This window comes from Mus caroli, unplaced genomic scaffold (assembly GCF_978045245.1).
Source record: "Mus caroli unplaced genomic scaffold, Mus_caroli_1 scaffold_11, whole genome shotgun sequence".
NCBI lineage: Eukaryota > Metazoa > Chordata > Mammalia > Rodentia > Muridae > Mus > Mus caroli.
The window spans coordinates 55,803,074-55,830,009 of record NW_028227266.1 but is presented as its reverse complement, the minus strand read 5'-3'; the positions used below and the strand labels follow the sequence as shown (position 1 = coordinate 55,830,009).

The 26,936-nt window shown below is 48.7% G+C and overlaps 1 protein-coding gene across 8 annotated transcripts; it reads left to right on the top strand.

Annotated features, from left to right (window-relative positions):
* Positions 1–25,759, top strand: Scamp5 (secretory carrier membrane protein 5). Of its 8 annotated transcripts, none has more exons than XM_029482028.2 (8): positions 6–137; positions 12,574–12,787; positions 15,069–15,123; positions 15,877–16,005; positions 19,865–20,021; positions 20,962–21,063; positions 21,617–21,734; positions 23,237–25,759. In XM_029482028.2, exons 3-8 carry the CDS (start codon positions 15,117–15,119, stop codon positions 23,429–23,431), a joined length of 708 nt encoding a protein of 235 aa, XP_029337888.1. In that variant the 5' UTR covers positions 6–137; positions 12,574–12,787; positions 15,069–15,116; the 3' UTR covers positions 23,432–25,759. The 8 variants fall into 8 exon arrangements, with proteins under 8 accessions (XP_021027336.1, XP_021027340.1, XP_085700788.1 ...); XM_029482029.2 differs by lacking the exon at positions 12,574–12,787 and adding an exon at positions 2,817–2,902; XM_085844660.1 differs by lacking the exon at positions 6–137 and adding an exon at positions 150–310.
* Positions 25,760–26,936: the final 1,177 nt, after the last annotated feature.

Here is a 26,936-nt window from a genome sequence, read left to right as displayed (position 1 = left end):
GCCTCGGACGCGCGCACACGCTCCCCGCCCCCAATCCGGGAGCCGCTCGCGGCCCGCTCCGCGCCTGATCGCCCAGTGCAGCGCAGCTCAGCGCGGCGTAGCGCGACTACCTTTCTGCAGCCGAGCGGTCGGGACTGGTGAGTCCTGGGCCTGGAGACCCGAGGAGGGCTCTGCGGGGAAGCTGCAAGCTGGGTTGGAGAGGTGTCAGCGGCTCCAATTTTCTGCCTTCAAAGCGTCCCTCTTCATTTGAGGGGGCAGGTCGAGCTTCTGGAGAGGTGGGGAGTCGAGGTGACCTTTCCTGCTTGGGGTGGTAAGCGCTCCTTGTACACCCCTAAATCCTCCTCCCCATCCCGGTTTCCTCTTTCCTCTGTCCCCGCAGAGGGAGCCCGGGATTTGGGTGACGTCAGGCCCTTGGATGGAGCCTGGGCTTTGGGCCCTCCACCCCACAAACCCCGAGTTCCACCTGGCATTCCCTGGAAGCCGGCCTTCTCCTTTTGGGATGGCGCATGCGGCCGGGGATGGGAACGTCTGGAATCTGGTGACCGTGGTATCACAAAAGGCACCTGCAGGTGGACCCAAGTTGTACTCATCCCTGAAAGGCCGACCTTTGTACCGCGGGTCTGAGCAGCCTGGATTTTGGAGGAGGGGGATGGGTGCACTGCCCTAGGGCCCGAATACCACCAGGGCTTTGGGGAGTGGGATGGGGGTGCTGGATGTAGCGCATCCAGCATTAGCACCAGTCAGTCACGAGGAAGGAGGGGAGATGTGTAAGAACCAATCCCCGTCCTTGCCTTGGGGTTCTCCTGATCTGGAGTCTGGGGGAGTCAAGTAAGACTAGGACTGATAATTGGTTGTTAAAGGCCGACTTGAGGAGCTCAGCAAAGGCCAGGGCTGGAGACAGAGACAAGAGGCAGCAGCTGTCAGGAGGAGACTTTCTGGAGGTGGGATTTGGAAGGAGGTAGAGGCGAGAGAGGGCATCTCAGGGTGGTAATGGACAAAGTTCAGAGGTGGGCATGAAGCGCTGTTGCTCCACCCCAGCCTGTCTGTGGTGTGTGTGGGAGGGATGGTCTAGAGAAATGTGCAACCCGTGCGTTACCCATTATGTCTTCTCCATCAGGACTGTGAAAGAGGGAGATGATTCTGGCAGGGCCACGGTTGGCAGAGAGATTTTGCTTGGGGTTGCTCGTTTAGCGTCTGTGGAAACTTGGAGAGATAGGACCAGTTCTCCATTGCTGAGAGAGAACCCTGGCAGGAATGGGCCATCGAAAATGGAGTGTTAGTAGAGGGGATTAGGAGTCCTGGGACTTGTGGCCATTTCTATTTTTCTTTCCTTTATGTTTTAAAATTGTAATCTACATATACATATATATGGGTGTTTTGCCTGCTTGTATGTGCAGTGTCCTTAGACCCAGCGTTGGAGCCCACAGAGTTACAAATGGTTGTAAGCTGCCATGTGGGTACTGGGGAAAGTTTGGTCCTCTGGACAGTCAGGGCTCTTAATCACTGAGCCATCTCTCCCCCAGTGTGGTTGTCTCTTTAGCCCCCTCTTTGGCTGGTCACTGCTGAACACGTTGATACCCCTCTCTGGGTATCTTTCTGCTAACACTTTCTCTAGGGACAAGATAAGTGGACTAAGTAGTAACCTCCCTTGAGGAAGTGTCTTGTTCTGTTTAAGAGAACCCTCTGAGTTCTCCCTTTTCCCTCTTCCTCTCTGCTTGTCAGGCCTCCTCTCCACCAGAGTTCCTCTCCACGATACACTTCCTGCCTGGCTGTCAGTTTGGGGTCTGAAGCGTTCCTGAAGGAAGTGATACAGCTGGCTCAACAGAAGTGCTGGCCTTTGCCTCTTTAGGGGAAGGCACTAGTCTTCCTGGGGAGGATATCCAAGCTTTAAGTCTTTTAAATATGCGGTGGGTGTGCTCAGTGTGGGGCTCAGTCTGCTCTGGCCTGATCTGAAATCTTCTCTCCACCATGGACCTGATTTTTCCTACTGCAGGGCCTGTCCCCTGACTTCATACTAAGAAATAGAACAAATTAACATCTGGGTTCAACCTCCAGATTGTGTGGCGTCCAGTAGGAAGGCACATGCCTGTAATCCTAGCAGTTAGAAGGCTGAGGCAGGAGGATTACTGGGCATTTAAGATCAGCCTGGGCTACTGAGCAAAGCTCTGTATTAAAACAAAACAGCCTCCACCTGTGAGGGATGGAAGATGAGACCGGATGGATGAGCTAAGCACCAGTGACTGCTTTAGAATTTATGTGGTAGGATGCAGAACAGCGATGTTTGGGAAGGGTCCCAGAGGAGGTATGGGACGTGATAGGGTTAAGTGATAGGCTGCTGGTTTGGGGTCACTGGGGGTGACTAGACATGGTATTCTCTAAAATGTTGTATGTATAGAAATTTCAGCCTGTGGTAAAGAAAGAGGGTAGCGGGGAGGAGGGATTTGTATATGATTGGCATAAAGCTTCAAAATGCCAGGTGCAGGATCTGTGCCTACAGGAGGGCACCACAGCATTAGCAGCAGCACGATGATAGCACACCCAGGAGAGTGCTGGGTTTTGAGGGTGATTCATAGCGTTGGGCTTCAGGACTGCAGATGGGATTGAGATCAGGAGACGAGGGTCAGAGGTCAAGCAGGAAGTAGAAACGTCTGTCTTAGCCAGTAGGCAAACAGAAGAATGACCACTTCTGTGCCAGAGACGAGGGGCTCTTGTTGGCAAGCTGAGAACACTTGGAACTAGTGTCAGGCCCCTGGCTGGACCTGGGCCAGGCTTGCCCTCCTTTCATTTACCACCGACTTTCATTTTTACGATTGCAGGACCAGTCACACTAAGGAATTGAATGAGTTGCAGTCTGGGTTTCGTAAACTACCTTCACTCAGGTTCTGTTGGATCAGGTGTGCTGGTGAGTGCCCGTACTCAGCAGCTGGGAGGCTAAGGTAGGATTGCTGAGATTTCAAGGCCAGTTTGGGCTAAATAGTGAGTTTCAGACCACCCAGAGATACCTAACAAGAGCCTGTGTCAAAACAAACTAAAACCTAACCTACCCAAAATTTCAGTTACGTATGGTATCTTATGTGATAATAAGATGCTTTATTAAGCCCACATTTTTCAGAAGTGGTGTAACCTGCTCCCCCACCCCCTAATTACAAAAGATTCTCATCTGAAGAGCAGATACTAATCCTCCATTAAGAGTTTTGGTTATAAAAGCCAGTGCTTTCTTTCATTTCCAATACCACTCCTTTCTCCAAGAAAAAGGTAGCCTTGTCCTAAGGACAAAGGACCCGCAGACTTCTGGTTCTGTGATCTCAGCCTCCTGCAGCCCCTCTGAGTCCTTCCTTTCAGAAACAGACTAGATTTCTGCCTTGGATCATTCACTGACAACTTTAGGACTTCTCTGTCACTGACTGCTCACCTTGGAGAAATGACTTGAGGCCTGTGATCAGGGTCAGGCTGCAGTGAGAGCTGGGGGAGCATCCTCCCTTGAGGCTCCTATGACTTAGTTTTTACCTCCACTTCCTTACTTGTCTACCTTGTTTTTCTGGAGGCCTTGATTTTGGAAACAGGTTCTCATTCCATATCCCATTCTATATTTGGGGAAGGCAGTGCCCCTCAGCCACCCCATCTTGTTCTCACTGGCATATGGTCGCTCACATCCTTGGGTTCCATGCCTTCAATCACTGGGCCATTTTGCCTGTGTGTCCTGCTGAGAAGCAGATCCTGTTCTGGATGCTCCACTCAGAATATAGAAAGGTTAGATCAGGGCAGTGTGAGCCTGCTTTCACCAGGGTGTCCTGTCTTAGTCATAACCTTATGTCAGCTAAAACACCTAGAAAGTCTTCCTCACTCTCATCTGCTCTCCAGTCTGTCCCATGGCAGGAATCTTTCAACCTGGACTGTAAGCCCAAAGTCCTTTACTCAGGATTCAGGTGATGAGGGTGATGGGGGAGACAGAGCCATGCCCCTGTTCCTGCTCTGATGGGGGAGACGGAGCCATGCCCCTGTTCCTGCCCTCTTCCTGTCCACTTGTTTTTTTTTTAAAAGTAAGACCGCTAAACTTCTAACATTTTATTTCCATTTTATGGTGTGGGTGTTTTGTCTGCCTGTGTGTCTGTGTATCACTTGCATGCCTGGTGCCTTTGGAGGCCAGAAGAGGGTGTTGGATCCCCTACCCTGGAGTTAGAAACGGTTGTGAGCTGCCATGTGGGTGCTGGCTGGGAGTTGAAACTGGTCCCCTGGAGGAGCTGGCAGTACCCTTAACATGTGGGTTATCTCTCCAGCCCTTTTCTTTTCCTTTCTCTTTTTCTATTGAGACAGGGTCCCATCATGTAGCCCAGACTGCTGTCTGACCCATATTGATCTTGCTGCCTCTGCTTCTCAAATGCTGGGATTATAGGCATGTGCTGCCACTCTGGGCATTTCTCATGCATCTCTTGAATTCTAGCAAGGAGGGTCCTTGTGGAAAGCCTTACACACTACAGTGGATACTGACCCTTTGTATGTCCCAAAGTACCACTGCCTGTCAATCATGTCCCTCACTGCTGCCTCCTGAGCCTCCACCCTGCTTTCTTTGATGTCTTCCTCCTGGTTTGTTAAGGTAGCTGTGTTTCATGACCTGGAAGAAAGCCTCCTACCCAGTGTCATAGCTGTTGTAGTTTTGTCTCCTTCTGTAGCCCAGGGTTGACTTAGCCTTTTTTTTTTTTTTTTTTTGGCAGGTTATGAGGTAGGCATGGGGAGGTCTTTTATAGCACAGGATGGTCTGTAACTCACTGTGTAGCTGATAATGACCTAGAACCCTCTTGCCTTTGTTGCTGGAACTTTGGGTGTGTCCCACCACACCCATTCTGTAGGGCGTTGGAGATTGAACCCTGAACCTTGTGGCGTAGACAAAGCTCCAGCCCCAGTTTGCTTTGCCTTGTTTGCTTTTGAGATGGGATCTGGCCACCTGCGTTCTCCTCCCAAGTGCAGTTACAATAGGCATGCACCATCAAGCCTGGATTTTTTTTTTTTTTTTAAAGATTTTATTTTTGATTGTGTGCAGGTGTGTGTGTCTGCCTGTGGGTATGTGCACGTGAGTGCAGGTGCCTTGGAGGTCAGAGGCGTCGGGTCCTCTGGGGCCAACATGTGGGAGCCACCTGCTATGGTTTTAGCCACTTCCATCCCTTCAGCTCCTTGACACATCTCTTTTTTCACTCAGGTTTTCCCAGTTTCTTGGTAGCATGGCTCTCACTCTGTTGCTTCGTGGACACTGTGACTTTCTGACTGTCGGGTCAGCCCAAGTCACACCTGACTGCTCTGTGGCCATGGCCACTGTTGACCCAGTTGGCCAGTCATTAAAAAGATTAAGATAGATCTGTACTCATTAATAGGAAAGTTTTTATTTCCTTATTTAAAAAGGTTTTTCTTGGGGCTGGAGAGGAGATTCAGTGGTTAAGAGCAATGACTGCTCTTTCAGAGGACTTGGGTTTGCTGGGGAGGAGATTTTCCGACTCTTTCCCAGCAACCAATATTGGTCTCTTGTGAGATCTTGGGGGTCTGCTATTATCCCCAGGCCTGAGCGAGGGGCTCCTCAGGGAGTCTTTCAGGTTCAGTTCCCAGGACCCACATGGTGGCTCACAACCATCTGTACCTCCAGTGACAGGGGCTCCAGTGCCCTCTGACGGCGGCGGTGGCAGGTACCAGGTATACATCTGTTGTACATACATATGTGCACGCTAATCATATACACACATGAACTAAAGTCTTTTAAAAATATTTGTATGGGCTGGAGAGATGGTTCTGTGGTTAAGAGCATTGGCGGCTCTTCCAGAGAGGACTGTGTTCAGTTCGTTTAGTTCCCAGAACTCGCATGGTAACCCTAGTTCCAGGGGATGTGACACAACCCTAGTTCCAGGGGATGTGACACTCCCTTCTGGCCTCCACAGGGCCTGCACACTTGTGGTGCACAGACATACACACAGGCAAAACACCCAACACATTAAATAAATCTTTTGTGTATTTTTTTCATTTATTTGTGTGTGTGTGTGTGTGTATGCTATAGCATACTTAAGGGCCAGAGGACATACATAGGCCAGCATACATAAGGCCAGAGAACAACTTTTTTTCAGGAATCTGTTTATTTCTTCTGGCGTGTGAGTTCTAGGGAACTCAGGTTGTCATGCTTGATGGCAGGGGCCTTCACCGCTGAACTGCCATGCCACATGCCCGTCCGTCCATCCGTCCTTCCTTCCCTCCTTTTTTTTTTTTGAAATAGAGTTAGGATTCATTTTTGTTTTACTTGTTTGTATTTATTTTACATTGAATTCATTCCTCATGCAGTAAAGTCTTGTTTCTTCCGAGAGACCTTTTTGCTTCCTTTACTGACTTAGGACCGTTTTGTTCCTCTTCGGTGAGAATCCTCTCAGTGTGGCAGGGGGGCTTATGCATGTGTTGAGCCAGTCATGAGGTCTCTGTAGACAGTGGTGCATCTTGGGTATTTTGCCCAGTTGGCTATGTTGGATGACTAAAGAATCTGGGTTGAGGCTGGGTGGTGGTGGCGTACACCTTTAATCCCAGCACTTGGGAGGAAGAGACAGGCAGATTTCTGAGTTCAAGGCCAGCCTGATCTACAGAATGAGTCCAGGACAGCCAGGGCTATACAGAGAAACCCTGTCTCAAAAAACCAAAAAAACCACAAAAAACCCTCCAAGAATCTGGGTTGAAATCCTTAGGTTGTGTATTACTCCTTTTGTTATTGCTGTTTGGTTGGTTTTTGAGACAGTGTCTCTCTATGTAGCCCTGTTTGTCCTGGAACTAGCTATGTAGACCAAGCTGGCCTTGAACTCACAGAGGTCTGCCTGCTTCTGCCTCCAGAAGAAGTGCTGAGATTAAAGGTGCCATACCAGTTTCTGCTTTATTCTTTGCAAGTGCTCGCTCCTTACCCCTTCTCTTTGAGGCTCTCCCACGTGCTAGGGCTACAGGAATGAGCTTCTTATAGTTTTGCTTTATGGAAAGATTTATTCAATTATGTATGTAGGTCTGTGCACAGGTATGTGCATGTGAGCATAGGTGCCCTAGGAGGCCAGAGGGGCCAGATTTCTGGATGTCTAGACTTTCTCAAGGGTCTAAGCTTTCTGATGTGGGTGCTGGGACGCACACTCAGGTCCCCTGCAAGACCAGTACCCCCACCATAGCCCAAGATGTCCTCAAACTCAAAACATAGCCCAACTATGACCTTAAACTTCCTGAAACTTTTGTCTCCACTTCCTAGGTGCTGGGATTAAAGTATGAGTCACCAAATCTGTTTTTAAAAAAAAAAAAAAAAATTCAGGCTGGAGAGATGGCTCAGCGGTTGGGAGCACTGACTGCCCTTCCAAAGGTCCTGAGTTCAAATCCCAGCAACCACATGGTGGCTCACAACCATCTGTAATGGGATCTGATGCCCTCTTCTGGTATGAGTGAAGACAGCTACAGTGTACTCACATACATCAAATAAATAAATATTTAAAAAAAAATTCAGTAGCCGGGTGTGGTGGTGCACGCCTTTAATCCCAGCACTCTGGAGGCAGAGGCAGGCAGATTTCTGAGTTGGAGGCCAGCCTGGTCTACAAAGTGAGTTTCAGGACAGCCAGGGATATACAGAGGAGCCCTGTCTTGAAAAACAAAAAACAAAACAAAACAAAATTCAGTATTCTCTTTGACCCCGCGCCCACTCGCGCTTCTTGGCCTGTGCACATCTACTGACTCTGCTACTGGGCCTTCAGAATGATGCTCACTGCTATTCTAAAGGGACAGCTTTGAGATACTTGTTGGCTTTCTGGATATGCATGCCCTGGAAACCATGCCTGGAAACCTTGAGCATTTTCATGGGTGAGTTCTTAAAGTGAGCACAAAAGTGTGAAGCTACTGATGCCATGATTCTGTGACTCAGGGTAGAGATGACCATTTTCACAGATCACCTTATACCACTTAAGGAAAGAGAAAGTGAGAGTTTATTAAGAAAGGATTTGAACATAGCCCTAAGCATGAACATTAAGAGAGAGGGGCACTTAGGGAAAGGCTAGGCCACACCCAAGTCTGGGTATAGGCTTCTCAAGAGAGTTGCATTGAAACATTTTTATAAGATGTTATTGAGTGGGGATGAAGAGATGATGGCTCAGTGGTTAAAAGCACTGGCTGCTTTCAGGAGGACATGGGTTCAATTCCCAGCACCCACATGGCAGCTCACAACTGGCTGTAACTCTTAGTCCTGGAGATCTGATGCCCTCTTCTGGCAACTACAGGCATTGCATGCATAAAGTACAAGATTTCTTGCAGATTTAAGGGGCCGGAGTGGTGGGGGGAAGATGAGAAGAAAACATTGGATTATGAGAAGCCCAAGCCAACCAGAGCTACACATTTAAACCCTGTCTCAAAAAAAAAAAAAAAAGAAAAAAAGAGAAAAGAAAAATCAGAATATGACACAGCATATTCGATCTTATGTTTGTGATATAGTTATAGCTATACATTAAATGAAGCAAAGGATCTGGGGCTAGGAGTTTGGCTCAGGAAGAGAGTCCTTGCTTAACATACATGAGATTCTACTACAAAACTAACAAAACTGAGATGTCTAAGGGTTAGGCAGTTTAAGGATGAGTGCAGAGAAAGTAGATTCTGGAATTTCCTTTTTTCCTCAGATCTGTGTGGCTAGCGCCTTCACCCACTGAGCTATCTCCCCACCCCTCAGAGTTTTATTTATTTCTGATAAAAATTTTAGCTTTTTGGCTGTATAAAAGCTGAGTTGGGCCTGTGGTGGGGATGTTTGTTATCTCATCAAATGCTGAGGCAAGATTGTCATGAGTTTGAAGGTAGCTTAGGATACATAGTGAGTCCTGGGCCAGCCTAGGGATACAGTGTGATAACCTGTTTAAAACCAACTGACCCTCCAACCAACCCCAAAGTAGACTGAGGGTTTTTGTGTTTTTTTTTTTTTTTTAATTGTTTTTGGAAGGACAAAATCCTTCACTGTGTCCCGTGGCTTTAAGGGCAAAGCCAGACCTTGCCCACAGCCTTCGAGAAAGGGATGACCCCACTTCCTTTTCATCCCTTCCCACCTCTTAATAATAATAATAATAATGCGTACACGTGTGTGTCTGTGTATGGGTGTGCGCATGTGCATACACGTGCCCAAGGAGACCGGAAGCTGTTGGATCTCCTGAAGCTGGAGTTCCAGGAGGTTCTGAGCTGCCTGGGAACTGAACTTGGGGTCAGCAGTAGTAAGTGTTCCTAACCACTGAGCCTTCCCTCCAGCCTCTTGCAGCCTTTTTACCTGTCCTTTCTTCCCTCCCCTGAAGCTTTCTGTCCCTCTGCCCCTGTATTCCTTGCATAACTGAGGCCACTGCTCTTTTGGCCTCTTCTGTTCTCCTCACTCCTTTCCCCAGCTAACTCCTATCTGACCTTCCTGTATTCAGATCTGGAGCTGCTTCCTTTGCAGGAGCAGGTACCATGGAGGTGTCCTGATTCCCACAGCTTTCCGAGTTACTGTCCAGAGCACGTAGACTGTGTTCTGACGGCCCATTTGCCGAGTGCCCTGCTCTCGCCTCCTGCCTCTCATTCCAGCGAGTACAGTGGCCATGGGAGCATGGGACAGACTCCCACTGCATCCCAAGGCCCTGCACTTGCCTGCATCAGTTTCTTACCACCTTTGAGTTCATGGCTTGTCCCACCTACTTGCATCAGAGACCCTCCCAAAGCTCTTCTTGTCCGTCCCCGTCCCCCCCCCCCCCCGTTGATTACCTTCTTTAATTATTTTTCTATTTTTGTAAATTTGACTCGGTATCTCATATAAATAGACCGATGTGGCAGTTGTCTTTCTGTGAACAGCTGCTTTTCTTTTTCTTTTAAAGAGTTGTTTATTTATTTATATGGGCACATGTCTTCGGCCACACCAGATGAGGACATTGGATCCCGTTACAGATGGTTGTGAGCCACCATGTGGTTTCTGGGATTTGAATCAGAACCTCTGGCAGAGCAGTCAGTGCTCTTAACCACTGAGCCATCTCTCCAGCCCTGCTTTTCTTTTTCTTTTCTTTTTCATTACTAACTAAGGACCCTTCTTTGTGAAATGGGACCTTTGGTAGTTCAGCTTAGTCTTGAACTCCTGATCCTGCTGCTGCTTCCATCTTGTTATTGCTCGCACTATGCGCAGCTCATACTTAACTTTCAGATTTCTTTTTGGCAACAATGTTACACAGATGATTGTGTGTCCTCCTGTGGATACATTGTCATTTCTATTCTGTCATCACAAATGCTAAGTTTAATCATTTGGTCTGCCAGAGTCTCTCATTTTAGGGATAGCTTTTCTCTCAGAATTAATAAGCAGTCTAAAATGTGACGCTCGCACAGTTGCTTCTCCATAGCAACCGCCTCACAGTGATTGAGGTAGCCAGGTAATCTCCGCCTGTGTCTGCTATGTCTGTTGTTAGGCAGGGATGGTAGGGTAGGGTGTGTATGTGTGGTATGTGTGTGTTACATTAGTGTGTGTGTCCTTACCGGTGTGTGTGTGAATGTGTGTGCCCATGTGAGTTCACCCAGAGGCCAGTGAAGGATCTCAGACACCCTGATCTAGCCTTCTCTACTGTATTCCCTTGAGACACAGTGTCCTACCTGGAACTTGCTGGGCTTTGGCTAGGTTGGTTGGCAAGTCCCACTGATTCTCATATCTTTTGATGCCAACAGCAATGGGTTACAGGCGCATATAACCATATCCAACTTTTTATTTAGGTACTGGGGATTCAAATTAGGTCTCTCATGTTTGTACAGAAAGCCACTGAGTGATATCTCTAGCTCCAGAATGGTGATTTTTAAAAATTCAGTCATTTCTTCTGCTTTATCAAAGAACTTTGTAATGACATAGTGGTAATAGCACTGGCTGTTCTTCCAGAGGACCCAGGTTCAATTCCCAGTATTCACATGGTGGTGTTGCCCTGTGCCTACTTCCCCCTTGGATAGCCAGGCCTATTGGGGTGCAGGATGCCATCGATAAGGGTAAAGAACACAGTTGGGATCAGCTTCGGGGACCTGGTTTGGTTTATTGGGTGGGAAAGGGGATATCCATGCCCCTGAGGAGTTGGCCAGGGACTCTGGGGCAGGATTTGTGTGGCTGTGCGCCGTTGGCCAGGGCAAGGGTGTTGGAAGATGTGTCATCTACATACTCAGGAGCTATAGGGTGGGGGAAGGGGAATCTTATAAGATCAAACAAGGAGTGTAGCCTGGTAGCTGTCAGGGTCATAACTTCCTGCTAGGGTTGATGGTGGGGTGCTGGCTTTATGCTCTGAGGTGGGATGGGCAAGGTAGTCAACTCCTGCCATCTCATGTCTTAGGTATCTGGGGTTGACGCTCCCTCCACTGTTCTTCCATAACCCTTGGCCATTACAGTCCCACATGGAGGCTTGTAACCATCCAACACTCCATTCCCAGGAGAGTCAATGCCCCTTTCTGATACTACACACATGGGGAACATAGACATATGTTCAGGCAAGACACTTAGACACATAAAATAATACACATTAAAAATAATGAAAAAGGGGCTGGTGAGATGGCTCAGTGGGTAAGAGCACCCGACTGCTCTTCTGAAGGTCCAGAGTTCAAATCCCAGCAACCACATGGTGGCTCACAACCATCCGTAACGAGATCTGGTGCCCTCTTCTGGAGTTTCTGAATACAGCTACAGTGTACTTACATATAATGAATAAATAAATCTTTAAAATAAATAAATAAATAAATAAATAAATAATGAAAAAGGACTTTGCTCCCACACACTTTTTTTTTTGGTGCTGATGGTTACACCCCGGGCCTTCCTTGTTCGTTCGTTCGTTCTTTCTATCTCTATCTATCTATCTCTCTCTATCATCTATCTCTATCTATCTTAAAGACAGATTTTTTTTAGTTTAGTTTATGTGTCTATTCATCTGCGTGTGTGTGTGTGTATGTGCACACGCACGCATGTGCACGCCTGCTGGGAACCATGTGTCTTTCTGGTTTCCACAGAGGTCGGAAGAGGACAGTGAGTCCTTCGGAACTGGAGTTATGGACAGTTTTGAGTTATAATGTCTGTGCTTGGAACTGAACCTGAGTTTTCTGCAAAAGAAGTCGGTGCTCTTAACTACAGAGCCATCTCTCCAGCCCCACCCCCTGTAATTTTTAAATTTAATGTGTGTGCATGCACATAGGCAGGCATACAAGCCTCCTGGAATACTTGTGGAAGTTAGAGAACAATCCGTGGGCGTCGTTTCTTTCCTTCTACTATGTGAGGCCTAGAGATTGAACTCAGGTCATCAGGCTTGGTCTCAGGCACTTTACCTGCTAAGCCATCCTGCCTGCTCAAGCCTGTACATTCTAATCACGTGACCTACCACTGAGCGATATCCAAGGTCCCTTCATTTCCTTCCATCAGGCCCTGTATCCCAGGCTGGCTTCCACCTTGTGCTTCTCCTGCCGCAGCATCCTGAGTGCTGAGGTCACTAAGGTGTATGCGCCGCTCTGCCAGGCGACACCTTTTCCAGAGTTTTGTGACCCATTATTGACATTACTCATATTTGCCTCTAACTTTTTATTTAGAAACATTCACACCACTGAGAAGTTAGAAGGATAGTGAGGATGCCGGGTGTCTTCTCTCCGATGGATTCACTGCTAACACTTCCTCCGTCATCAGGCTCGGAGGTGGCTTTTATTCGCTGAGCTCTCTTACAGACCGTGTCCTTGTTTTTGACATCATAGATTGGTTTTTCTTCAAAACAAAACAAAACTTTATATCAGCCAAGCTTAGAAAGTGGTGAGTTGCCATTGTACTTGACTGTGGACTGTTTTTTTGGTCTTGATTACATATGTGTCCCCTTTGAGTGCTATTCTAACAGGTGATTGCACAATGGCTTTCTTTAGCATTATGTAAGCCTGGGCTTTTCTATCCATACCCCATTTCCTTAATAACTATTTGGAGGCTTTTTTTTTTTTTTTTTTTTTTGAAACAGGGTTTCTCTGTATAGCCCGGGCTGTCCTGGAACTCACTTTGTAGACCAGGCTGGCCTCGAACTCAGAAATCTGCCTGTCTCTGCCTCCCGAGTGCTGGGTTTAAAGGCATGCGCCACCACGCCCGGCGCTATTTGGAGGCTTATTATTTCTGAATAAAAGCCTAGGCCACGCTGGGTCTCTTCCCTGATGAGCTTGTAGCTCACATCATCCCGTTTATACTGTTCTGTGTCTTCCACACAGCTAGTTACCTTTCCTTAGTTTCATGGTCCTACTTCCGCAGAGTCTGGGTGGGATTCTTTTCCCATGCTTGACTCTCTCCCAGAGTTCCTCTCTTTGCCAGATGTCCCACCTTCTAATCCTGCCTCAGCTCATTGGCCATCAGATTTTTATTGACAGGTGATGCTTCCACACAGTACAGAGGAGATGATCTCTACAGCCTTACTGATGACTTAATGAATGCACCAGGCAGGCTTCTGCTCAGTTTCTGACACGTTGTACTCATGCCGGCATGAAGCCCTGCCTGCCAGTCTTCCCACCATGGCCACAACACAGCTTGGCTCCCCTGGACCCTGGACCACTTCTCACCCATGCTTCTGGTTGTGGGCTATCATCATTTGCCTCGTGGGCTAAGTGACTGGGAATCTGGCTTTCTTCCTTTTATCCTGCAGACTCACCTCTGGGTCCCTTGTCCCTTGCCTCTCACCTCTCACTTACTGCACCTGTCTCCAGAGTGCTAGGGCCTCAAGTATGAACCAGCCCAGCAGGCTGGTTTCTCCCATGTGACTGACAGCAGGGGGCTATGGACTGCTTCGTGTGCAGGGCATGAGTCACATTTGTCTTGCTCAGTCTCTTTCCATGTTGTCTGGCAGAGAACGAAGTGGGTTGTTATTTGTTTTGTTTTGTTTTGTTTTTTTTGAGACAAGGTTTCTCTGCGTAGCACCTGGATGGCCTTGAACTCACAGAGATCTGCCTGCCTCTACCTCCCAAGCACTGGGATCAAAGGTGTGTGGACCACTGCCTGGATAATGAAGTTCTACTAAGTGAACAGAGGGCAGGAGGGAGGGCAGCTTAGTCTGCAGGGCAGAGGATAGGATGCCCTTGCCTACCTTCTGTGAGCTTTCTTTCTGTTTATTTGTTCACTTGTTTATTTCCTATTGTTTGTGTTACATGTGATGAGAGGACAAGTTTTGGGAGCCAGTTCTCCTCTTCCACTATGTGTTCCAAGGGTCTAAGTAAAGTCACCAGATGTATAACGCTTTTATCCAGCGGAGTTATCTCGATAGCCCTGGGTGGGGTTTTCTGAGGACAGACTTTGTGCCTCGAAGCAAACAGTGGTTCTAGTTTCATTTCTGTTGCGATTATAAAACACTCTGACCAAATGGGGTTGATCGTACATACCTTTAACCTTCCTATTCAGGAGATAGAGGCAAGTGATCTCTGTGAGTTCAAGACCAACCTAGTCTATATAGTGGGTACCAGGCCAGCCAGGATTGCATAGTAAGACCCTGTCTCAAAATAGAACAACAAAACAAAATATGCTGGCCAGAAGTGACTTAGGGGATGGAAGTGTTGGTTATGTTTATACTTCCAGGTTATTATTTATCACTGAGGGGAAAGTCAAGGCAGGAATGTTATCAGCTAGTTACATCCCGTCCATAGTCACGGGCAGAGACAAGGAAACGTAGAGACACTGCTTGCTTACCACCTATGTTCAGCAAGTTTTCTTCACTTACATAGTCCAGGGTCACCTGCCCAGCAAATGGTGGTCTGGATCTTCCCATACCGATCAACAGTCAGTCCCTGACAGACACACCCATGACCAGCCTGACCTAGGCAATGTCATTTGGGGCTCTCTTCCCAGGTGACTTCAGATTGTGGCTAGTTGACTTTTAAAACTAAGGAGCACGATAGAAACATGCAGACTCCCCGGGGTGAAGAGCTGCTGCACGTGGGTTCATTCCGCAGTAGGGATGGATGGGAGCATGCCATGCCTCAGAGATGGAGAAACGCAGCCGGAGCGGGGAGGGAGCTGAGGCAGACGGTGTGCTGATCCTCATGCTCATCGAGTCTTTCTTTCCTTTCAGGTCAGGACAAAGAGGTGTGAGCAGGCTGACTGAGCTGGCTGATCCATCATGGCGGGTAAGGAGAGGCGGGGCCATGCTGGGGTAGACATGGAAAAAAAGCATACAGTATCTGGCCCTGGTCCTAGCCTTCAGAAGTCTTGCTTTTTATGTGCACTCTTGTCCACTTGTCCCCCTAACTCCCAACTGTGGCTTGTCTGTCTGAGAATGTCATAGCTCCATCTAGCCGTAGGTTAGATTTTGAACCTGGGGACCTGAGTTGAGCATCTTGATAGCCCTGCCTTACCTGACCAAGTCGTAGCATGGTCGGCCTATCCCATTCTCCGGTGTTACTATTGTGCCTTGAGACCTTTCCCTCTGGTTTTTAAAGGTTCAGAGGTACACGGTGCCAAGGTTGGAGGGAACTTTAAGGACCACGTGGCCTAGATCCATTCCTCTGAACAGCTGAGGTCTGGAGAGGGGCAGTGGATTGAATGGCGAGCGATGAGCTAGAGGCCAGAACCCACGTCTCCAGACTCTCACCTGTGCCAGAGAACTTGCTCTCCGTTGTGGAGAACACTTTACCCCATGGCAGCTTTTATTATTTTTGTGTACTCTTGATAGATGCTGTTTTAGCATCTTTGATTTATTTGGGTGGCCGATTCAGGAAGTAGGGACATTTAGGTGGGGATAGCAGAGCAACCAGGGCACAAGGCCAGGAGTATATAGGATCTATAGGCAGTCGAGCCAGGAGAGGAGGGACATATAGGACCAAGAAGGGAGGCCAGGGGAGATATCCAAGGTGATGCCCTGTGCTGTGTCTCATCCACAGAGAAAGTGAACAACTTCCCACCATTGCCCAAATTCATCCCGCTGAAGCCATGTTTCTACCAAGACTTCGAGGCAGACATCCCTCCTCAGCATCTCAGCTTGACCAAGCGCCTCTACTACCTCTGGATGTGTGAGTGCTGTGGGGATGAGGGAGAAGTGCTGGCCATGGGGAGGGGGGCTTGCACACCCTGCTTTCCAACTGTAGCATCTGCATGGCCTGGGAACACCCCCTGCTGGTCCCGGCAAGCTCACTTTCACTGGCCACTTGCCCTCTGGGCCTCAGCTTCTTTCATGTAGGCCTCTTTTCTTCCTCTCCGTGTTCTCTCTTGTTCAGAGTGGGGTTTCTTTTTGCACTGTTATTTCTTTTTGCTTCTTGACCCCCTTCCCACTGGAATACTTTTCCAGGGAACCTGTGGTGACTGCCAAGATTCTGAATTTGGAGAAGAGCCTTTCTTTTAAAGCCTCATGTTTCTTGATGTGTTTCTCAAAGAGAAGAGCATTCAACTGGGAGTTAGGAGACATGACATGGAATCTGGCTTGGATGCCCTACTTCCCAAACAGCAGGTTCTCTATTGTAGAAAGAGAGTACAGCTATGGTTTCCGATAGCTGTATGGTGTAGGGTTCTAATGCTCTGAGGATTTGAGGATGAGAGTTTAGAGGTGCCTGTTTGTCATGGTCTGAGGCAGGCTAGTGGAATGATGCTGTCATGAGGTGTATAGACTTGACTTTGCTCAGGGCAATCAGAAGATACTGCTTAGGCATGTGAGGGAGGACAGGCTGTAGTGTGTCTGTGGTTGGCCTCTCTTACAGGTGGCACTGCTTGACTCAGACCTGTGCTCAGTTGTATCAAGAGAGTAGTAAAGAGTGCTGTCTTGGGCTAGAGGGTATCTCAGTTTGTGAAGGAGGAGTGAACACTCTTGGCCCACAAGCCCAATATACCTGGAACTCAGGTATAGAAAAGTTGGATGTGGTGTTAAACACCTGGGATCCCAGTCCAGAGCAAGCTGGGAGGCAGAGATGGGAGACAAGCACCTGGTCACTGGGAAGGCTGGCTGAGCTTGGAGTACAAAGTGAAGAAACAAGAGGGACCATGCCTTAACAAGGTAAATGTAAAGAAAGGCTCCCAAAAGTTGTCCTCTGACCTCCCTATGGCAAATATACATGGACATAGACACATATACATAACACACACCAGAGAGAGGGAGAGGAGAGAGAGACTGAGAATAAAAAGCAAGCAAACAAAAATCACCATCTTTACAAAATGCCAGTCATAGGAGAGTAGTCAGTAATAGCAAAGGGTCATAGATTGTTCCATGACCTGCCTTGGCCTATGAGCAGAGAAGGGTCTCCTGCCCTATAACGTGAGAAGAGGAGAAGTTGGACAGATATGGGTAGCCTGTAGCTATTGGAAGGAAAATGAAGTTACAGCTGATAGCTTTTTTTCCCCCCCATTAAATAAGGAGGAGGGGACTGGAGAGATGACTCTGCAGTTAAGAGTACTGTCTATTCTTCAGAGGACCAGAGTTCAATTCCTAGCTCCAAGATGGAGGTTTACAACTGTCCATAACTCTAGGTTCTAGGCCCTCTTCTGGCTTCCACGGGTACTGCATGCATATACAGATACACATGCAGGCAGAATACCCATACACATAAATAATAAAAAATAAAGGTTAACAGTTTTTAAAAATATATGGAGGAGGACTGAGGGTGGGGGTTTGGGGGAAGGTGGGTGGGGTCAGCATCCTTGCCTTTGTAGCAGAAGATGAGGATGCTAAACCCAGCCTCCAGGATCTCAGAGACATGCACAGGGTCATCTGAGGTTTTCTATGAATTTCTAGTCCTTTCAGGCTTCTCCACTGCAATATCTTTTTTTCTTAGGGGCATTCAGCTCAGGTAACGATGCGCATTAAGGTCATTCTGGGTAAATGCACACCTTTAATTCCTGCATGTAGGAGGCAGACACACATGGATCTCTGTGAGTTCAATGCCAGCCTTGTCTGCACAGTAAGTTCTAGGTCGACCGGAGTCATATAGTGAGAACCTATCTCAAAAGAAGAAAGAAAGGGAGTATGACAAAGAATTGCAGGCTCTAAGCTGGACAAGGAGAAGAGTAAAGACCGAATGCCTCGTGGCTGGAGAAGTACTTGCTGAGTCAGGGGGTGTCCATCCCAAAGACAGAGAGGAGAATTGCAAGATACATGCTAGAGTAAGTGAGCTAGAGACGGGTGAGCCTGGAAAGAGCGATGCTAGCCAATATGATAACGGATAGTGTCTTTTCTATGTGAACAGCCAGGCCAACAGGCCAACTCTGAGTTTGGTCCTTAGAACCCATGTAGTGGACGAAGAGAACCGACTCTGACTTTCACATGTGTGCACCATGGCAAACAGACACATACACATACACACACAGACACACACCTACAGACACACACACACAGACACCACACACAGAAATGGCTGTTTTAAAAAGTAAGAACAAAGCTCTAGGAAACTTTGAAGCAATCAACAGGAGTGGAGGAAACACCTGATATGCACAAGGAATATCTATATTTGTTATGGGGGCCCTGAGATGGGTGTGGCTGCAGAGGTGACATAGTCAGGCAGTTAGGGGCATTCTGCCTGGCCCTGGGCTCCTGGAACTCCACCTACATGAGAAGATCTTGTCCAGAAGCTGGATTTAAGAGCTATAAATATCTCCTTAAGTCCTTGCTAGGTGCCTGTCAGGTGCTTTTGTCCTGAAGAGAGATATATCTGAGCCTTGAGATTCAGAAGGTGGAGCAGAGGTGGTTGTCTGAGACCAAGGTTGAGCCCACCTTCCTTTGTTAACTTGCAGGTCTTTGGAGCCTCATCCAGTGTTCGAGGAAGGGCTCTCTTAGGTCTGAGACCTAGGTGTGTGTCAGTGCTAACATTTCCGTAAAAGGAAGCGTCTTTAGACCTCTGCTGGGTGTGACTGAGTGATCTGAGTTCTAGGATCTTCTAGGTGAGGTGAGAAAGGTAGGAGTCTGGATCTCACCACTGGGATTGCTCTTGGGGAACTGCAGGGCAGCCCAGATTTGTAGGTCAGAGGAAAGGGTCGTAGGTAAGGAGGACATCTTGGAGGAAGAAGATAGTAGTCTAAGAAATGTCTCAGACAAGGACTGAGTTCCCAGCCACTGCTGTCTGCCCCACTGAAGTGCTAGGCAGGTAGCCCCGTGGTTTGAAAAGATGTTTTAAAGTCTTTTTCTCCTTCTATTTCCTGTCCTTGCTTTGTAAGAAAAGATAAGATGATCTCTTGCTTTGGGGTTAGTGATTGCTGTGGATCTGAGAGGACCAAGGGCTGACCTGTGGTCTTATGTATAGAATCCCGGTCTCTTGCATGCTAAGCTAAATTCTTAACACTGCTCTCCCAACCCCTCCCCCCCACACCAGAGGCCTTGCATACTAGGATAGGACCCTGAGGCTTTGAGATCCTTTCCAGGAGCCTTGCTGGGCAGAAGCTCTGCGTTCTTCTTGCTCTAGAGACTCTTGGTTGTTGGGGTTTCTCAGATTCCTAAGGGTGAATTGGGGAAGTGTTGACCAAGCACCCAGCTTGCTTTCTTACAGTCTATACTCTTGTGTGTGTGTGTGTTTCTTGTGTATTCATTGGTATGGCTTGTGGGTCTTTTCTCTCTCTCTCTCTCTCTCTCCCTCCCTCCCTCCCTCCCTCCCTCCCTCCCTCCCTCTCTCCTCTCTCCCTCTCTCCTCTCTCCTCTCCTCTCTCTCTCTCTCTCTCTCTCTCTCTCTCGCTCTCTCTGTGTGTATGTGTGTGTGTTTGCATTTATGCATGTATGTCCACATATGTCCATATCTTGCTGCTTGTCTGTGTTTATGCCATGTATTTGTGAGTCTATATGGAATCCCTGGTGTGTGTCTTCATGTCTGGACACTTACGTATCTCTGTATGGACTTTGGTGTCTGTGTGTGTATCTGGTGTCTATCTCTGTGTGTGCATGTGCTCCTGGGTCTGCAGTGAACAGCGTCACGCTGGCCGTGAACCTGGTGGGCTGTCTCGCGTGGCTGATCGGAGGCGGGGGAGCCACCAACTTTGGCCTGGCCTTTCTCTGGCTCATCCTCTTCACACCTTGCTCCTACGTCTGCTGGTTTCGGCCCATTTACAAGGCCTTCAAGTAAGTGGTTGGTGCCGACCCCAGCTCCTACCCCTATTTCCCTCTGACTGCTGTTCCACACTCTTATCTGTTATTTCCCTTGTTCACCTTTGACTGGGGCTGTCAGGTGGAGCTTGGGATTCCTGGGAGTTCCTGGCTGGGTTGAGAGGGTTGGGAGTGGGACCTTCCTTAGTTCCTTCCTTCTTCAGTCTACCCTTCTTGTTAAGTTTTGCCTATGGGGCTGTCTTGGTGGAGCTGTCCATCCTTGTACCAGTGGTGAATGACTGGTTTGGTACCTAGAAAACCCTTTATTCACGTGTCAGTGGAAGCAGCCATCTAAGACCCAGTGATACTACTATTCATGGGCCAATGATGCCATCCAAGCCTGTGCCAAAGGGAATACCTATCTATGAATTGATGGGGTGCCAGGGAGTATCTATCCAGTGCCAACTGGGATTTCCATTTTTTGTGCCATTAGAGCTGCAAGACAGCAACAAGGCTGTCTTGGTGCCAGCAGAATATACATTTCAGTGCCATGGAGCCTTAAATCTCTTTATCGACAGGACTCACCATCTATGTGCCAATTAGCTACTGTTTGGTGTCAGTAAGGTCTCTTTTCTATGCCACCGAGACTTGCTGTTTCTGAGCCTATAGAGCCACCCACCCGCATTCCAGTTCCTTGATAATGGAGCTGCTTGTTTTTCCCACAACAGAGCCAAGTATCGCTATGCCAGTAGGGCCATTAATCTATGGGCCACGGATGGACGGTCCTTTTATGGGGACAGCCCTTTCTCGCACACAGGCCTAACTCATCTCTGAATGAAGGCCATCCATTTTAGATTCTCATTCAAAGCACACTTGTGTTGTTTGCTCGTCCTTTTGCCCAGAGGAGCTTTGGGTGCTCGAGTGCAGGGAAGCCCAGTGCCTCTGCCCAGGTGACAAACCATCTTCTCTGCCACAGGACAGACAGCTCCTTCAGCTTCATGGCATTCTTCTTCACCTTCATGGCTCAGCTGGTCATCAGCATCATCCAGGCTGTGGGAATTCCAGGCTGGGGTGTCTGGTAAGTGCCAAAGGTCTGACCCGGGCTGCTGGAGTAGCATTTGGGCTGTTTGCTTGCCTGGGTGCTAAGGTACTTTTGTGGGCACTGAGTGGCTTGTTTTCTGTTTTTTTGTTTTTGTTTTGTTTTGTTTTCTGAGACAGGGTTTCTCTGTGTAGCCCTGGCTTTCCTGGAACTCACTCTGTAGACCAGGCTGGTCTCGAACTCAGAAATCCTCCTGCCTCTGCTTCCCAAGTGCTGGGATTAAAGGTGTGTGCCACCACTGTCTGGCCACTGAGTGGCTTGTGTGAATAGAAAGAGAGGCTTTGTGGTAGTGGAGTAGTGTTCACCATAGATTGGAGGGGAAGGAGACCTGGGAAGGGGTGTCTTGGGTAGCCAAGGAGTGTCAGATTTTGTAGGAAAGCTGGGGAGGACGAGCCGCCTGGCTCAGGGGCTCTGGAGTATCAGAAGTATGGCCACTCTGTGGCTCCTCCCTGTGGCAATGAGATGACCCTTGGGATGGCTCCTGGGTTCCCTTTTCCTACATCACAGCCCCACAGCTGGCTTCTTCCTACAGCGGCTGGATTGCCACCATCTCCTTCTTTGGGACGAACATCGGCTCAGCGGTGGTGATGCTCATTCCCACGGTCATGTTCACAGTTGTGGCCGTCTTTTCCTTCATTGCCCTTAGCATGGTATGTGTAAACATCAAGGGTGAGGGGGTGGCAGAGGGAGGGGACTGTGACCTGAAGCCCTCCCTCGTCTGGGTTACAAGAGGATTCCGGAGGCTGAGGAGATGGTGGGTAGGGCTTGCTTCATAAGCAGAAGGACCTGAGGTTGGAGTCCACAGAATCCATAGCCTGACATGGTGGCAAATGATTGCAACACTGTAGCCGGGGAGCAGAGCAGAAACAGGCAGATTCCAGGTCTTAGGGCCAGTCAGCCTGGCTGAAAGGGAAGGCTTCAGATGAAAGAGGTGGTGGTGGTGGTGGGGAGGCGTTCTTAAACATGAGGTAGAGAGCAATGGAAGAAGGTAGCTGGAGTTGACCCCTGCCCTCTACAGACAGGCAAGTGAACCTCCTCTGTGTTTGCATACAGCACACACAAGTGGGCTGCTGGGTAGACATGCTTGCTGTGCAGATGTGGGGATCTGAGTGTGAATTCCTGGAACCTGTGTAAAGCCAGGCACCGTGAGCACCTGCAATCCTAGCGCTCCTGTGGCAAGATGGGAAATGGAGACAGGAGACCTGTGGGCCAGCTAGCCTGATGCACACAGTGGCAGAAAAACCAAGAAACCTTGTCTTAAACTAGGTGGAAGACAAGAATTGAGACTAGAGGTTCTCTCTAGTCTCTCTCTCTCTCTCTCTCTCTCTCTCTCTCACACACACACACACACACACACACACACACACACACACATGCACACACACACACGCAGAACACCGTGAGCTGATTTTTCTTTTCTTTCTTTCTTAAAGATTTGTTTATTTTATGTATGTGAGTACACTACTGTAGCTGTCTTCAGACATACCAGAAGAGGGCATTGGGTTCCATTACAGATGATTGTGAGCCACCATGTGGGCATTGAACACAGGATCTCTGGAAGAGCAGTCAGTGCTCTCAATCTCTGAGCCATCTCTCCAGCCCCCAAGGAGGACTAATTTTTCTCAAAAGGATCCTATCTGTTTCCTGAATAGCTGCCCATCCAATTTTTAAAAACATTATTATTGTTTTGTTGTTGTTGTTGTTGTTATTTTTTTATTTTTTAATTTTTTTTGGCTTTTTAGACAGGATTTTTCTGTAGCCCTGTCTGGCTATCCTGGAACTCACTCTGAAGACCAGGCTGGCCTCGAACTCAGATCTACCTGCCTCTGCCTCCCAAGTGCTGGGATTAAAGGTGGGCACCATAGTGCTCAGCTTCAGTTTTTTTTTTTTTTTTTGAGATAGGGACTTATGAAACCCAGGCTGACCTCAAACTCAACATGTATTGAAGAATTACACGCCATTGTCTCCCCAAGGGCTGGGGTTACAGGCGCGTGGCAGTTACCGCTCCTGGCCTTTTATTTATTTTTATTTTTGTTTTCTAGACAGCCTCTTAAATCACGATCCTCCTTGCCCCTTTAGGGCTTGCAGGGTGCAACACCGTGCCTTGCATGCTGTCCTCTTGCTTAACCATTCCCTGTGGTTGCTTCTGCAGGTTCATAAGTTCTACCGGGGTAGCGGAGGCAGTTTCAGCAAGGCTCAGGAGGAATGGACCACTGGAGCGTGGAAGAACCCACATGTGCAGCAGGCAGCCCAGAATGCAGCCATGGGGGCTGCTCAGGGTGCCATGAATCAACCGCAGACTCAGTATTCTGCCACTCCCAACTACACGTACTCCAATGAGATGTGAGCCAGCCAAGCCCACCAGGAGGCAGGGCTGGGGGCCAGTGGGACAGGGGGCTCAAGCCACATCCTCTGTGTGGTGACCAAGCAGGGTTCCCCCTTCCCTTTTCTCCTCCCCAACTTTGTACAAAGAATCAGAGTTATATATATATATATATGTATACGTATATGTATATGTCTATCCCTGCCCCCACTTTTGGGTCCTCTGGGAACTTTGCACTGCACAAGAAGTGTTTCTGTGCATTGGTAGCCAAGCCTATGTCCCCTTGTGAGATAATGTACAGTTGCGATCTCTTGTTGTGGTGCTAGATGTATGTTTAGAACTAAACCAGCCCCCTCCGTCCATCAGGTTGTCCCCTCTGACCCTGGCCCAGGGACTCCACAGGCCAGGGGGAGGCCTAGCAGGGAGCCTGATACCTTGTGCAGGGTTATGAGCCTAAGCTATTTCTGCCTTTAGTCCCATTGGGAAGCAACAGTATTAGTGTTCATGGTGATAGGTTCTAGGCGATGGGACAGAGAAGATGCCCCCTTGCTCCCTGTAGTCCTCCCTCAACCTCCTCTTCCCCTCGTTCCTCCCTCATTGTGAGATTCTTTGTGCTCATTTCCCTAGCTGGCTCCCCCGTGATCTTCTTCCTCCCCACGTCGCTTTTCGTTGTCTTCCTAAAGCGGGGTGTCTCAGTTATGTCTGCTTTTAAGACTACCCAGATACCCCCAATCCGCTCCCCAGTTCCAGGAAGCTGACATGGGAGCTGAGCCAACCCTGATGTGGAAGGGGTACCCAGCTTGGGGATTCTGAGCCCATTTGGTACTTGACACCCGGGGAATGGAAATGCAGAGCTGATCTCCTTGATTCTGCAAGCCTGGCCCGCAGAGGCAGGCATCTCCTTTTCCCTCTCCTGGCTTCCACCCCTTGCTGCCCAGATCCACCTTGAGCTGCTCTGCATTTCCTGCTGGCTTGTATGAGGCACTTGCCAGGTGTAAAGGTCGTGGTGGAACAGAGGGCATCATTGGTCGCTGGGGGAGGTGTGGCTGGCCCCAGCCCAGAAGGGCTTCTAGCTTCTCAGAGTGACCACTGGATTCCTGGAAGGAGTAGCTGTTCTAATTGAGTCTGGCAGAAAGGATAGAGGTTAGAGGGCCAGGTCTGAAGGGGGAAGATCCGAGGAGAAGTCAAATAGGACCCATTGAGATGGTAGCTCACCTCTCCAGTCTCCCTTGTCCTGGCTACAGGACACATTCTGCAGAGATGCTCCCAGGCCCAGTTCAAGCTGCAAGCACAATGTCCTGAGTCGGATTCCTGGTTGGCAGGGAGGAAGGGCAGGAAGGCTCTGCCTTTAGTTTTTAGTTTAGTGTTCTGCCCTTCCCTCCTCTTCCATTCAAGAGAACGACGGGACTTGATTCTAGGCCTTTCCTTAGTTCTCTTAGAACCCTCATCTCTCTCTAGACTGATCTTAGTTCCTGGGACTGTATCTTTCAAGCAGGGTGTGGACATTGTCTGGTAGCTTATCCCTCTCTGCATGAGGCCTGAGGTGGGTAGGCCTTACCAAGGAGCAGCTGGCTGTTTCTCATCTCCTTGCAACAGAAACCCACCTGGGCTAGGGAGACTGGAAAACCATACCACATTGGTTTGCCTAGGACCCTAAGACTTGGTTTCAGGCCACCTCAAGCTTTGATTTTTTTTTCAGCTTCTTCCTTGTAAGAGAATCCAAGAGTGTCTGGAAAGTTCCTTTCCTATTGACTCCCTAGGCTTAGTTGGTTCTCTCCCCTGTTTTCCCTATGGAGAGCAGTTGTCATAGCTCCTGCTACCCTGAGAGATTCTAGGGCTAGGCTCTTCCTCCTCTTCCCTTCTTCCGGCTCCCTTTCTCTTAGTCCTCTGGTACTTCCAGGAGGGCTGTGATCCAGCTGCCAGCCTAGCATCCACAGCTGTTGGGTGTTACCCCCAGTCAACTTCCTGTCCTATCGGCCTCTCCTCTTTCCTGGCTCACACCTATTGGCCATGCCTGGCACTGCCCTTGGGAAAGCCTGTCACCAGTGTCTGGCCCAGCTGCTCAGGCACTGGGATGCTGCATCTCCAGGCAACTATGCACTTTGATGAGGAGAGAGTGAGAGAGATGGGGCCGGGCACAGATGGTTTGCTTGAGGGGTGGGAGGGCCCGGTGGATGCTGGGAGTCCTCCTGTCTGTCGCCAGCCAGTGACCTGCTTTTGCATTCTCCTGGTGCCCACTGCCCCTTGTTTCTGAGAGACACAAACTATCCCCTCATTGGCAGTTGACCTGCCCGAGCCAGTGTCTATCTGTGTAACTGGATGAATATAATAAAGGGATCATTTGACCCTGTATGTCCCTCTGTGTTACTTGTCTCCATGTGGGTCTCAGTGAAGCCTTGATGTGGGATGTGAGGCAGGGTTGTGGAATTGAGTTGAGTGGATCTGTGATGCTAAAAACCATGTATTTTGTGATCCTTCCTCTGAAGCAGCCCTGTGTAGGCCATGAAGTAGTTGCCACAACTACCAGTTAGGAAATAGGAGTGGTCTGTAACACTGAGTGAGGCGCATGGCCTGACTGTGTCTGTGACTTAGGGTTTCCATTGCTGTGAAGAGACACCACGACCAAGGCAACTGTTTTGGACAACATTTAACTGGGGCTGGCTTACAAGTTCAGAGGCTCAGTCCAGTATCGTCAAGGCGGGAAGCATGGCAGCATCCAAGCAGTCATGGTGCTACAGAAGCTGAGAGTTCTATAACTTATTCCAAAGGCAGTCAAGAGAAGACTGGCCTCAGGTAGCTAGGAAGATCTCTTTGCCCACCCCCACAGTGACATACTTCCTCCAACAAGGCCACACCCACTCCAACAAGGCCATACTTCCTAATTGTTCCTAATCCCCTGGGCCAAGCATATTCAAACCACAATAGCCCTTAGTGTTAGGACTAGAAGACTGGCCTTCCTCAGCACCCATAGTGGGTCTCTTGAAGCTGATTGAGTGGGCTCAATGAACATGTAAATTCTTGAAACTTCTGATTGCTGCAGGGTAATGACTACAATGATTCGAATATGCCTAGGCTTTGCCAAAGGTGTGCTAAGAATGTTGTCTAGATCCTCTGTGATGGTCATCCCTCAAGATTCCCCTCAAGTAGCAATGGGTACGGTAGCACACCCCTTTAATCCCAGCACTTAAGAGGCAGAAGCTGGCAGATTTCTAAGTTTCAGATATGCCAGAGTTATTGAAAGAGAGAGAGAGAGAGAGAGAGAGAGAGAGAGAGAGAGAGAAGAAGAGAAGAGAAGAGAAGAGAAGAGAAGAGAAGAGAAGAGAAGAGAAGAGAAGAGAAGAGAAGAGAAGAGAAGAGAAGAGAAGAGAAGAGAAGAGAAGAAAGAAAAGATTGTTCAAAGTGACCCTTTCAATGTCGCGGCTCCCCTGCCTAATGTGGCTTAAGCCATGCACAGGGAGCCCCAATGACTACAACTCCCAGAAGCCACAGAAATAGACCACGACTCCCAGAAGGCCATGCGATCACTCGC

Coding starts and splice junctions, on each gene's coding strand:
- Scamp5 (XM_021171677.3), top strand. Junction 20,022..20,961: donor CCCATTTACAAGGCCTTCAA/GTAAGTGGTTGG, acceptor TCTCTGCCACAG/GACAGACAGCTCCTTCAGCT. Junction 21,735..23,236: donor CCTTCATTGCCCTTAGCATG/GTATGTGTAAAC, acceptor TTGCTTCTGCAG/GTTCATAAGTTCTACCGGGG.